At 48.8% G+C, this 13,015-nt stretch overlaps 1 protein-coding gene across 1 annotated transcript in view; it reads right to left on the bottom strand.

Annotated features, from left to right (window-relative positions):
* The window catches only part of TTLL11 (tubulin tyrosine ligase like 11), a 32,449-nt gene extending 20,491 nt beyond the window's left edge, over window positions 1–11,958 (bottom strand). The window contains exons 1-5 of the mRNA XM_033138205.1: window positions 11,607–11,958; window positions 7,529–7,662; window positions 5,811–6,386; window positions 2,572–2,667; window positions 111–223 (exon numbers count right to left, since the gene is read on the bottom strand). Coding sequence (XP_032994096.1) covers window positions 111–223; window positions 2,572–2,667; window positions 5,811–6,386; window positions 7,529–7,662; window positions 11,607–11,739 — 1,052 coding nt within the window. The 5' untranslated portion in view covers window positions 11,740–11,958. The remainder of the gene's footprint in view (window positions 1–110; window positions 224–2,571; window positions 2,668–5,810; window positions 6,387–7,528; window positions 7,663–11,606) is intronic.
* Between the last annotated feature and the right edge of the window lie 1,057 nt (window positions 11,959–13,015).

Here is a 13,015-nt window from a genome sequence, read left to right as displayed (position 1 = left end):
TTTCTTTGGTCTCGTGTTGCTCTGTTTTTCGATTCTCATTCAAGTTGCAACACAGGGGTTCCCTTTTTGACATACAGCTGATAATGGACATGAAATCAATATACACTTACGGTGTCTTCTTTTTCCTGCGTGGATCCACTAACCGGAGGGTGTCCCGGATTACAGAGGTTTTGATTAACTCATCAACAGGGCTTCGGATGTTCTCAACGACCCCCGGAGAAACCTTGGATTCAAATAGCGTACACTGGTGAATGACAAAATTCTCCCTGTATCAGGTATGGGGAACCTGTGGATTCCCAGATGCTCATGGGCTACAACTCCCTTCATCCTTGACTTAATGGCCATGCAACTGGCTGAGGCTGGTGGGAGCTGGAGTCCAATAGCTTCTGGAGGGCCAGAGTTTCCCCAGCCCTGGTCTACAGGGTTGCTTTGCTCCCAGGCTACAAAAACAAACACACATCAGAGGCACACGCACTGCTCTGTATTGGACATCCTAGGCTACTCCCGTGCTGGGAACAGGCGTGCTTTGTTCATACCCTTTTATGGAGCTTCTGCACAACTGTGAGCAAAAGCTGCTTGTCTTTATTTCTCTTGTTAGAGGTAGGTAGCCGTGTTGGTCTGCCATAGGCAAAACAAAATAAAAAATAAAAAAATTCCTTCCAGTAGCACCTTAGAGACCAACTAAGTTTGTTCTTGGTATGAGCTTTCGTGTGCATGCACGCTTCTTCAGATACACTGAAACGGAAGTCACCAGACCCTTATATATAGTGAGAGGGTGGTGGGTGGTGGGAATGGGTCATTGGCTGATAGGTGAGGTAAACTGTGTTTGTGTGTGGTGTGGCGTTTTGCAGAGCCCAGAAAAACCCAACCGTTTATGGAATAGGTGAATCATTTCCCCGGGTGTAGCGGATCCATTGCACTACATCTATTCAACCACTTTCCTGGCTGGTTATAGCCTGTATAGATTGCACTCTGGCCATTTTCTCCCTTTATCAGGAGCACGGGGGAGGCAGTACAACGTGGTTGCATTTACAGGTAACTTGTGAGAATTCAACCATATGCAGTTGAAGGCTGGATGGATGTGGGGGGTGGCTGAAATTCTGCAAGCAAGGGAGTGAGCTTCAAAGTTACATTTACGCTGGGTTTCCCTGGCACCAAAAGTGATTTTTAAGCTCTCTGCACACGGAGCAGGCCTTGTTTGCATTTAACATGTGGGGTTTCATCCAGCAGACATTGAACCACTTCAAAATGATACAAAGTTAGCAGGAATCCCAACACTTAACAGTAGTAAATCCCCAAAGTTTCTATATTCTGAGCAACATAGCAGCACACTGACATAAAAGGCCGACCGCTGTCCCAATGAGGTTACAATTTATTTTTTTTAAAAAGAATGATGGGGAAGGAAGACAGAAGCAAAAGCCACAGAGGATGGATATTTATTGTTTGAGGAATTTATATTCTCCAGGCTTTTTAAAAGGCTGCTGCCTCCAATGTGCTCCTGCCTCTTCCTGCAAATGGTTTTGAAATTTGCAGAGCTCCTCAGTTCAAATCCTCCCACCCCTGTTCCTAACAGAAATCCAAAAAAGATCAGGTTGCAAATTTCCAGGTCCTTATTCTTTCCTGTTAGGGGAAACCATGCCAGTTGAACCCACCTTCCCGGCCCCATCCCATCTCCTCTCCAACATCACATGACTGCTTTGAAGAGAAGAGGCAGGAAATCCAGCTGCAGATCTGCAACATCTGGTCTGGAGTTCAGCCCTTAGGGTCAAGCCCAAAGCTGCCTGGAAGGAGAGGAGGTGCATTTTTTGACCTTTAAAGCCCTATGTGGCCTAGGACCCTTGTACCTACGGGACAGTCTTTCCTGGTATGCCCCAAGGAGGACCTTAAGGTCCATAAATAACAACACTTTGGAGGTCCTGGGCCTCCAGGTGCTTAGATTGGTCTCAACTAGGGCCAGGGTCTTTTCAGCACTGGCCCCGACTTGCTGGAATGCTCTTGTCACAAGAGACCAGGGCCCTGGGGGATTCGACATCTTTCCGCAGGGCCTGCAAGACGGAGCTGTTCCACCTGGCCTTTGGCTTGGACTCACTCTGACCCCTTATATGGGATTTGGTATATAAATTTTCCCTTGGCTTTTTTTGCTGGCCCATGTAGGACCAGCATGGATAGCTGGCTTGGGTGAATATCTGATGCTTCCTCCCTTCATGGTCTTGATTTATGGGCTACTACTAAAATGAAGCTGTATTTTAAACCGCATTTTAAGCTGTATTTTAATTAACTGTTCCCCTCCCCCTTTTTTTTCTTTTTTCTATTACGTTTTATTTTAATTTATTTTTGGTGTTAGCCGCCCTGAGCCTGGCCCTGGCTGGAGAGAGCGGGGTATAAATAATAATAATAATAATAATAATTATTATTATTATTATTTTGAGGAAGGAAGCAAGGTGGCACCCTGAGGGGAGGCAGGAGCAATTGGAAGTCCCCAGCCAGCTTCTGCCTTTCAGGGGGAAGAAAGAGTCTAGCCTGGCTGAGGCTGACAGAGAAGGATGCTACACAGGGAACAAAGGGGCTTACCTCTTTCTCATATTCAATTTTCATACTCGGATTAGCATTCACTTCCATCAATATGGGCTTCAGATTTTTCATCAGCAGAATGTCGAAGCCTAAAATCTTTAGACAAGAGACAACAGCTTTATATATATATGTATATGTAAAAACATTTCCAAACTCCCCTATGCTTGGACATTAAGCATTTTCAGAATCAGCTCTACAGTTAATCTCCAAATGGAACCACTGCCTCCGCTGGATAAAATGGCTGCATTCACACATGACACGTAATTAATAATGGTTCACCACGAATGGGCAAGTGGTTCCTGCCTCAATCTTCTCTTAGGCAAGAGCAACAAACTATGGTCTGTGGCTTAGCATTAACCCCAAAGTGGAAGATGTTGGGAGTCTAAAAACAACAGATGAGGAAGGCTGGCATAGTGTAAAGAAATACTCCAAGATGGTTAATTATCACATTTGCACCTTTTAAAGGCATCCCTGTTTGGCCTGACTTTTACTGAAACAGAGTGGCGGTAGTCTCACCGTATCTGGATAAACTTCTACTGGGGGAGGGTGGATGAGTTCTTACGAAAAGTTCCCCACCCCAATCCATTGAGACAGGGTGGGCTATAATTGTGGTCTCCATGTTCTTTCTCTCTGGCCCCTTCCAGAAGCTGCCAGAACAACCTAGGAAGATACATAAGAAGGGCCCTGCAGGATCAGGCCAGTGGCCCATCTAGTCCAGAATCCTGTTCTCACAGTGGCCAACCAGATGCCCATTGTGGGAAACCCGCGAGCAGAATTTGAGCACGAGAGCAGCACTCTCCCCTCCTGTGCTTTCCAGAAACTGGCATTCAGAAGCATTTACTGCCTCCGACTGTGGTGGCAACAACACACAGCTGTAACGGCTGGCAGCAACCCACAGGCCTCTCCTAAGGGCACAAGCAGGCTGTTCTGCTGCTATACAGATGGCAGCCACTTTGCACAGGGTTTCCATTCCTGGCCCCCTGCACATGCAGTATCTGCAGAGCTCATGTAAGAGCACCCCACCCGTTCTGCCCCTTACGTGACGTATTAAGTGACATATTTGTGCCCTGGGTCTGGCACTGCGCGTGACTGCACATCTTTCGGACGCACGTTTATCGGTCGTTGCCTATAGTGTCCCACCAAAGATTGCTACCATAGATTGCTAAAAGCAAGGTCTGCTATGGTTACAAGAAGGTGGTTTCCTGGTGGAGGGAGAAGGTATGTGGTTGGGGGGGGGAGGAGAAAGAGAGAGAGAGAAAGAGAGAGATTGCTCCGAGACGGGTTCCACAGTACAGTATTTTGACTGCAGACACTAATTGGCAAATGGTTACTGTGGCAGTTCCTCTTGGCTTTAATGACACAGTCTGCTCACATAATCACAGCTGTCTTCTGGTCAGAATGGCATGAACTGCAATTTTGCAAGGGTCAAGAGGAGATACTGAGATTTCAGCTCTTCCTGACCCTCACTGGCAAAAACAACAAGAAGGAAACAGAAGAGAAAACGAATATATTTTCTGATTTAAGCAAGCTGGGGAGGGGAGGGAGTCAGAAGACTACAGCCTTGTGTCTGGAGGAAGAGTCTCTTGATGACCTTGGTGTGGATTTCCACAATTTGGAAACAAGGAGCCCAGTCCAGAGCCTCCTGGTGGCCTTTACCCACTGCTGTTCCCTTGTGTCTGCAAACTGGAGAAGTACCAGGCTGAGTTCAAAGTATTAGTGCTGACATGCAACTCCCTACATACAGATTACTTGCCTTAGAACTTATACACCCAAGAGATCATTGCAGCCTGCAGTAAAGTCTCTCCTGCAAGTTCCAAAGATCTCAGGAACTCTCCCTGCAGTAACCTGGAGCAGCACTTTTTAGTGTAGCAGCTGCCCCTGTCCTGTGGAATGGCGAGTTCCTGTAGAGATTTCATTTATTCATTCACTCACTCATTTACTCACTCACTTTATCTTGCCCAAGGCAACCCAAAACAACTTACAACCAAACATACGACAGACACGCGCTCCCTGAACTTTCTCAAAAGCAGCGGAAGACATTTTTGTTCCAACAGGCTGTACCAGCTGGATAAATGGTTCTTTGCCACGGATGTCCACCTGTTGGGGTTTCAAATGCATTTGTTGTTCTTGTTCTTTTAACTCTTTTTAATGATCTTATGTGCAGATCACCTTGAGACAGCAGTTTAGAAAGGGATTAACAAATTAAACTGCAACAGGGCGGTTAAAAGAGGTGGGGGCTGCAGCTCAGAAGTGGAGCACATATGGCCGCTCCAAGACCCTCCCCAATAACTTTTCCTGGCCCCAGCTGTTCTCACATGCCTCCCAGCCACGGCACAGGCCATCTGGGCAACCGTGGAGAGGGGTGCAGTTGCCAGCAAGGTCTGTTTAATCCCGTTGTCGCCACCAGATGTGTTCATGCTACAACCAGTCCTCGTCAGCACTGGGCAACTGGAGGGCACCATGCTCAGGGAGGCTGGTCTGAACCATTTAGATCACAGGTAGGCAACACACACAGTCCAGTCCCACCAGAGTCTCATCCTCTTATTTCTCCTGGTGTTTTAAAGTGTGAAAACCAACTGGCCACCTTCTGCCTGCACATGTATGTGTGTGCATGCACAAAAGAGAGAAGGATTCTGGAGTAGATGCCAAACGCCGCCACCCCCACCCCACGGCCCGATACAGCAGACTCATCTTTGGTTCTTATTTCATTAAACGCGTACCCTGGGTAGATCCTGGACAGGGTGTACTGTCAATATAAGACCAACTGATTATGCTCTTATATCTTGTCTGCATAAAAATAACAAGTCTGAAAATGAACGAACAAACCAAGGCAGCATCTGTTGATGAGGAACACGTCAGCAATAACTTCTGATGCCTTAAATGGTTTTCTTGGAACATTTGGGACAGATAAAAGAAAACACACCTTACAGAATTAAACTGTGGAACTCACTTCCACAGGAGGCAGTGATGGCCACCACCCTGGCTGGCTTTAAAAGAAGATCGGACAAATTCATGGAGGGGGAGGCAAGGCCATCAATGCCCACTAGCCATTGATGGCCATGCTCTGCCTCCATGGTTGGAGCAGCAATGCCTCTGCACGCCAGCTGCTGGAAGCTTTCCCAATTGAGGCACATGGCTGGCCACCGTGAGAACAGGATCCTACACTAGGGCCCCTTTGCCCTGATCCAGCAGGGCATTTCTTATGTTCTTACGCACCTTCAAATGCCCTCTTGGCTCACCTGAAAGCAGGAAGGCCCTGGTTTTCCGGCAGGAATCTCCGACTGGTAGTAAACCTTTAAGTTAGGGACCAAAGCAATAACAGTCATGCCGACCAGGGAAATGATGTCATCAATGAGGTCGTCTGTGTTGATGCCGTTGGATGACATCCTGTTCAAGATGCTTGAAAATGACTGTTTGCTACCCGTGTCGGCGCTGTCTGAGTGGACAAAGTTCCCACTCTGGATGTTTAGGGAGTAGTTAGTCAGATGCATAAAGACTTGGTGGAGGTTCTTATGGGTTGGCTCTTGGTAGGGCTCCGTGCAGAACCGGCAGAGCCCGTCTTTGGCAATGTAGACCTCAAGCGGGTCCAGAGACTTCAGCAGGACGTAAAGGCGGATGTCAAACTTAAAACTGTCAATAAGAAATGGCTTCGACATGTACTCCTGGACAACTCCAGGTCGTATAGAGAGGTTCCCCGTCAGCTGGATGTCGCTGGGGTCTTTTATGAGATAGATTCCTTCCCCCTGGCACCCACCGTCTGGCTTCACAATGAAGATGGGTTTCCACCTGGGGTTGGCTTCCTTCATCATGTTGACCTAAAAGGGAAACAAGGCGGCAAATGATCGTCTGTTACATTTCTCCTACCCCTTCTTTGTCCATGATATTTGAGAAAGTGGTGCTAACAGGTTGGAGGGGGGGGGGAGCCTCTTGGGAATCACCCAGAATCATTAGGGTGCAAAGTGGGGCGGCACCAGCAAACGACCAGCAAGGGATAGTTCCCAGGATACCCCAGTTTCATTACACTGTCTCCACATTAGTATAAAAAGAAGGGGGGAGGGGGGAGGAATGTGACGTAAAATGTCATGTTTGGTAACAAAGCAGTGCTTTCCCCTCAAACACAGACGGAGGACCATATGCAAGAGTGTTTTATCAGCCATCTGCTTTTTTTCAGAAAGGCAAATCAAAGCCACTATCTACCAAGGCAGGTGCAAGGGGGGGGGGACACACGATATTGTAGAACAGGGGTCAGCAAATTTTTTCAGCAGGGGGCCGGTCCACTGTCCCTCAGACCTTGTGGGGGGCCGGACTATATTTTGAAGGGGGGAACAACATGAACGAATTCCCATGCCCCACAAATAACCCAGAGATGCATTTTAAATAAAAGCACACATTCTACTCATGTAATAACACGCTGATTCCCGGACCATCTGCGGGCCGGATTGTGAAGGCGATTGGGCCGCATCCTGCCCACGGGCCTTAGGTTGCCTACCCCTGACATGGGCAAAGGGCCAGGAGAAGGTGGTGCCAGAGCCACCCTTTCCAAGCTGTAAGCCCAGGAAAAAAAAGGCTCACAGTCTGTAACTCTATGAGAAACAAACCATGGTTGCCAAAATTGTTTGGGGGAGGGAGAGTCAAAGAACGTACACACTACTTGATCATGAAATAAAATCTCGGGCTGGCTGACAGAGAAGTATAAAACAAGAAAATTATCGATAAAAATAATTAACAACAATAATTTAAAACACTTTAATTAAAATCAGTGAAACTAAAAAAACCCCACAAATATCTAGGCAAGCTGGGGGGGGGGGGAGAATGAAATTTTTGGCAGACGCCGAACAATGAAGTACAACAAAGACACCTGCCTGGTATCAAGAGGTATCAAGTTCCAAACTGGGCAGTGCCATACTAAAATACCAACTTCTTTCAAATCTCAAAGACCTTAGCGAGGATAGCCCACCTCTGCGAGAAAAATATGGAACTCTTCTGGCAGGATCCAGGAGCGTGGATAGAAGTTATATTCGTCAGGGAAGAGTTCCTTCATCATCCGCATGGCACGGCTCAGCGGGATCTTCCTGAGCACTTCGGTCATGCCTGGGGAAGAAGGTCAGCTGTGAGCAGGCAAGTCCAGCACAAGGGGGCTCCTCCAAAAGCGCTCCCTGCAGCCAGCATGGCCAGTGGTTGGGCATGAGGGCCGTCGCGGCGCACAAGCCTCTGGAGGGCCACAGACTTGTTTGTTCTAGTTAGCTTGGCCCCGTTATTTTAGGAAAGTGGTTTTGTTTTGTTTCTTGAGCACTTTGCACCTGCCACCTGCAGCATTTCTGCGCTAGAGGGAAATTTGCCTTGCACCCTCTTTTCACATGTGGGGTTGGACTAGATGACCCTTGGGGCGCTTTGTCCTCTCCTGCTCTCCAGCATCTGGCAATCGGTGGGATAAACGCCTCTGAACAGCCAGGCTCTCAGCAGCCCCCGGCCCCAGAAGTCACGGGACTCACACTCCCATCATCCCCCACGGTTGGCAGCGCTGGCTGGGCATGATGGGACTTGGGAGTCCAACAGTGTCTGGAAGGCACCCCAAGGGTCATCTAGTCCAACCCCCTGCAGTGCAGGAATCACGGCTAAGGAATCCCCTGACAGGGAGCCATCCAACTTCTGCTTACAATGAAGGAGAGCCCTCTACCTTCAACCACCTCTTGCATTACTTATAATAGTAACTTTTAATAATTGTTGATAATGATTATTTGATAATATCAAAAAATACTAAACGGTGATCTCTATTTTATTTTGCAAAGGCTGCAAAGCCCATGCACAGCTACAGTCGAACTTTGGTACCCAAATGCATCCGTTCTGGAAGTCTGTTTGACTCCCAATACAGTTCAGAAACCAAGGTGGGGCTTCCAATTGGCTGAAAGAGCTTCCTGCACCCAAGCGGGAGCCGTGTCGGATGTTTGGCTTCCAAAAAATGTTCGAAAACCGGAAGACTTACTTCCTGCTTTTCGACGTTCAGCAGCCAAAACATACAAGTACCAAGGCCTCTGAGAACCAAGGCACAACTGTACTAAGGCAGCTTTTGCTCACACAGCAGCCTCTGGGTGCTTGGGGGGGGGTTGCAACACTCAGTCTCAGCAAACACATAATCCAGGAAGCCTGCAGAAACTTTGTTGGGAAAAGCTGCACTCGGGAGCACGTTATGCTGAATGCAGCAGAACTTTTCTCTTGGGAAGTGTCTGTTAAGAATGCACACACTTTCCACTGAGCTAAATAGGCCTTACTTCTGAGTAGACATGCACAGCACTGCATGACAAAGGACACCACAATGGAGTAAACTCCACGGGTTTTCCTGCACAATTTCCCAGCTGTCATTCATGCCCTCCAATCTCTGATCATGTTGCTATTCAAAGGTATTGGTCACTTTTTTTTTTGTTAAAAAAACAAAAACAAAACTTGAAGCAACTTACAAAAGAAACAAGCACATACATTGAAACCAGCATAATAATGAAGAATAACTGAAAAGACAGCCCTATTTTTAAAAGGCAGGTTTAAAACATCCCACCCACTGAGGGAGGACACAGATAATTAAAAGCCAATTGGTCTGGAGAAAAATAAATGTTTCTATCTGGCACCTAAATATATGCAGCAATGGCTCCAAGGGAGCCTTCCCTGGGGAGAGCATTCTACAAGAAGGGAACCACCACTGAATGTTGCTGCCCTCCAGGCCTCCCACGGATCAGGTCCATGGAGAACTGCCTCAGAAGATTATTGCAGAGCCTGGGATGGTCATATGGAGAGAGGCAGTCCTTGAGACATAAGGCTTTGTGGGCCAAAACCACCACTTTGACTTGGGCCCGGAAACTAAATGGCAGGCAGTGCGGTCAGGCCAGGAATGGGTGTTCTGTGCTCACAATGTCTTGCCCCGGTGAAAAACCTGGCCACCAAATTCTGCCCCAGCTGCCAACCGTTTTCTAAGGAATCCCCATGTGTAATGAATGCATTGCAGTAATCTAACATGATCATCTACTGGGGAAGGTTTTGCCCAATTGGCACTGCCCAATACTATCCTGTTTTTGTTGCTGCATGCTTGCCCCATGCAAGGAGGAAAGCAGAGACTGAACCCCTTATCCTGCCACAGAGCTTTCTTTCATACGTGAGAAGAGACAGCCAAGTTGGCTGATCGTTGGAGCTAGCAGAGAAACCAAACTTCAGAGTTTCATTAAGTGTGGCATGGGGGGGGGGGGGCTGGAGAGAGAGAGAGAGAGAGAGGAGAGAGAGAGAGAGAGAGAGAGAGAGAGCACTGCCTTCCTGCCTACTCTATTCCAAGGGAGCAAAGCCTGGCAGCTCTTTGCAGAACGCAATAAACGGAAAGAACTGTGAGCTGTGATGAATCAATATCTGGGCGCTTAGCTCTTACTTAGCCGGATTCAGGTAGAGATTAAAGGAGAAGTAAGGGAGCTTTAAGAAGTTTGATAGACCTAATATTAGGAAAAGGTTGACTAAAACTCCTCTCTTCTCTTTAAAAATAATCTATTGGGGGGTGGGAACCTGTCTGAGCTTTCCTTCTGAGACTGGTAGTATCACAGTTCAGTGCAGGGGAAGTCATTGTTTTGTTCTGTTCTGTTCTTGCTTTTACTGCATGCAGGGGTGTAGCAAGAGGGGCGGGGGGGCTGCCCCGGGTAACGCCCTGGGAGGGTTACACTCGGGGTGGGACCCTGCCCCCCGCCCCCCGCGATCGGCACCTCCAGCCAGTAAGCCCTTTCAGCGGCTTTTTTCACCACTGCTTGGGCTCCCTGAGCGGAGCCGGGACATGGAGAGGGGCGGGCCAGCGAGGAGGGCTGACACAAGCATGAAGCCCCTCCTCACTGGCCTGGGTGGAGGCGTCGCTCCGTGCACATGCGTCATGCGCATGGAGTGATGCCCCGCTTCCCAGGGGTGCCGCTTGGGTTGCCATCCCCGGCAGCCAAGCGGCTCGCTGCGCCCCTGACTGCATGTTTTGAGTTTCTGTCTTGTTGTTTGTTTGTTTTCTTGAGAACTGCCCTGAGATCTACAGGTGAAAGGCAGCGTAACTAACTAACTAACTAACTAGCAAGTCCCCAGGCTCAGTCCCCAGCATCTCCAGGTATTTGCCTGCTGCACTAATACCCCGCCTTCCCCTCCCCAGGGAGCTCAAGGTGGTGTACATGGTTCCCCCCCCCTTCCTCATTTAATTAATCCTCACAACAACCTTGTGACATAAGTTAGGCTGAGAGAGGCAGTGACTGGCCCCTCCATAGCCACACCTGGTGAGCTTTACAGCCAAGTGGGGATTTGAACCCTGGTCTGACCCAGGTCCGTCTCTGGCACTTTAACCACTACACCAAAACTGGCTAGGAAATCACCCCCACCCACCCCCAATGTCTGACACCTTGAGGGGCAGCAGCAGCTAAGGTAGACCAGTGTGGGCCACCCCCAGCCTACCACAGCATTTTGGGCGAGTGGAATTATTATCCATGCTCTCCTCCCTATGCTCCATCTATCCCAGCAGCAAGAGACATCGCTCAGGGACACACTTAAGAAAGGTGCAAATCAGGGTCTGTGACAGGTGGGCAGCCAGGGGGGAAAGGGGGTACAGCCTGGTGAGGAATCCCAGGTCTGAGGTTCTGCACCCCTGGACAAGAGGGGATAAATGCTACCCATGTGTCAGGAGCTAAATCCTGCATGAAAAGGATGGCAGGCTGGTATTCACTGTTGGTTTTATACATGGCCAGGAATCTGGCAGAACAGTTCCAATTACACATAAAATGGTCTGGTCTTTCTAAGGGAGAAGAGGATCAACTGAAGAGGCGGTAGGTGAATGGAGGAAAACGAAGTGCGGATCTAATTGATGGGAGTTGGTTTGGGTCCTAGCCCCTGGAGCAGGAGAAAAGAAGCTTGCTCCACCTCCCATGAGAGAACCCTGAATAGAACTTGTCTGTCTGTGAAGACAGAAAACACCGCAAAGGGCTCCCCCTCCTTCCCTTGTGCAACTGCTTCTTTTAAATGAGCGACGCAAATAAATCTACTACCTGGGAATTTGTTGACCTGGCCAGAGCAGATGGCATTTTCGTGAAACGAGACGCCGTGCCAGTAGATGTCACAGGGCATGCGGCGGCCAAATGGGAACTGGAACAAAGCAGAGGGGCGAAATATAAGGTACATAAAACTTTGAAGCGGACGCTATGCATAAAACAAGAAATGATTTGGATATGCAATTCTACTGCATACGTTTACATGGGAAGAAGCCCCATTGGACACAGAAGGATTTACTTCTGAGCAGACAGTTAACAGGACTGGTGGGCACATCAGCCCTTCTCTGTGATCCGGGAGATGCTTTCATCCTCCGACTCCTGAGCCTGTTTCCTCAAAAGGAAACAGCACTGTGCTCAGTTCTCATGTAAGAAATAGAAGGGTGCAGGGTGGAAGATATGCACATTTGCCCGAATTGCAGGATTTCAGAATCCAGCTTTTCTCATTGCAGGGTTGAAATTTGGTGCAGGGCTGTCATGTTTATTTTAAAATCATGGGCTGGAGGAAACCTGCAGTAACTGTGTTGACTAGCACATGGAAAGCCAACATGTTCACTGGACCACACACACAGCTCCCATCCTCCCTGACAGGTGGCCGTGCTGGCTTCGGGTGGTGGTGGCTAGGGCCAGAATCAAACAACACATCGGGCAGATTTTGCCAACCTGGTGCCATCTGAAACACCTGGAAGGCACCCATTTGGAGAAGGCTGCACTAGGTAGGCCCACATTCAACCCCCCCCTGCCGCCGCCACCCCAGCCATAAGCTCATCAAGTGATGTTGGGCCAACCCCACAGGGCTGTTGTGAGGACACAGCACATAAGAAGAGCCCTGCTGGATGAGGCCAATGGCCCATCTAGTCCAGCATTCCTGTTCGCAAAGTGGCCAACCACAGCTTCACTGGGTGCCCCTTGAATTCCGGTATTTTGGATATCCAATGAAGCTAAGCGCTTGAAGATGGAATAGACCAAAATAAATTATCGCAGAAAAAACATGCACAGAAACATACAATTTAAGGAACAAAAGTTAACCGCTCACCATCAGAGCAAGGGCATTTCAGCTTCTCTGCTCTATTACAGAAACACCCCAGAACCCAACCAGGTTGCCCCAGTTCGCTGGCTTGGCAACTAAAACTTCCCTCACTGGTGCAGCTACTTAATCCTGGGTGACCGTTAAGCTGATGCAAGCTTGCTGCCCTCCAGTCCACCCTCCCCCCACCTGCTTCAAATCATGCATCCACCCCTGGGGCAAACAAGCCTGTGCCCCCAAGACCGACTGGAACACTCAGAGGTGTATTGCAACAGATGCCAGACTCGTGATGCAACCCTGGTTTCCCCAGGGTGAATGCAGAGGCCGTTTCCAGGCCTCCTCTGAGGAGGCAGCAGCACAGAGCACCTTCATTTCAACTGCC

Source organism: Lacerta agilis, chromosome Z (assembly GCF_009819535.1).
Source record: "Lacerta agilis isolate rLacAgi1 chromosome Z, rLacAgi1.pri, whole genome shotgun sequence".
Taxonomy (NCBI): Eukaryota; Metazoa; Chordata; class Lepidosauria; order Squamata; family Lacertidae; genus Lacerta; species Lacerta agilis.
The sequence above is the reverse complement of the archived record's forward strand: the minus strand, read 5'-3'. Positions and strand labels throughout refer to the sequence as shown.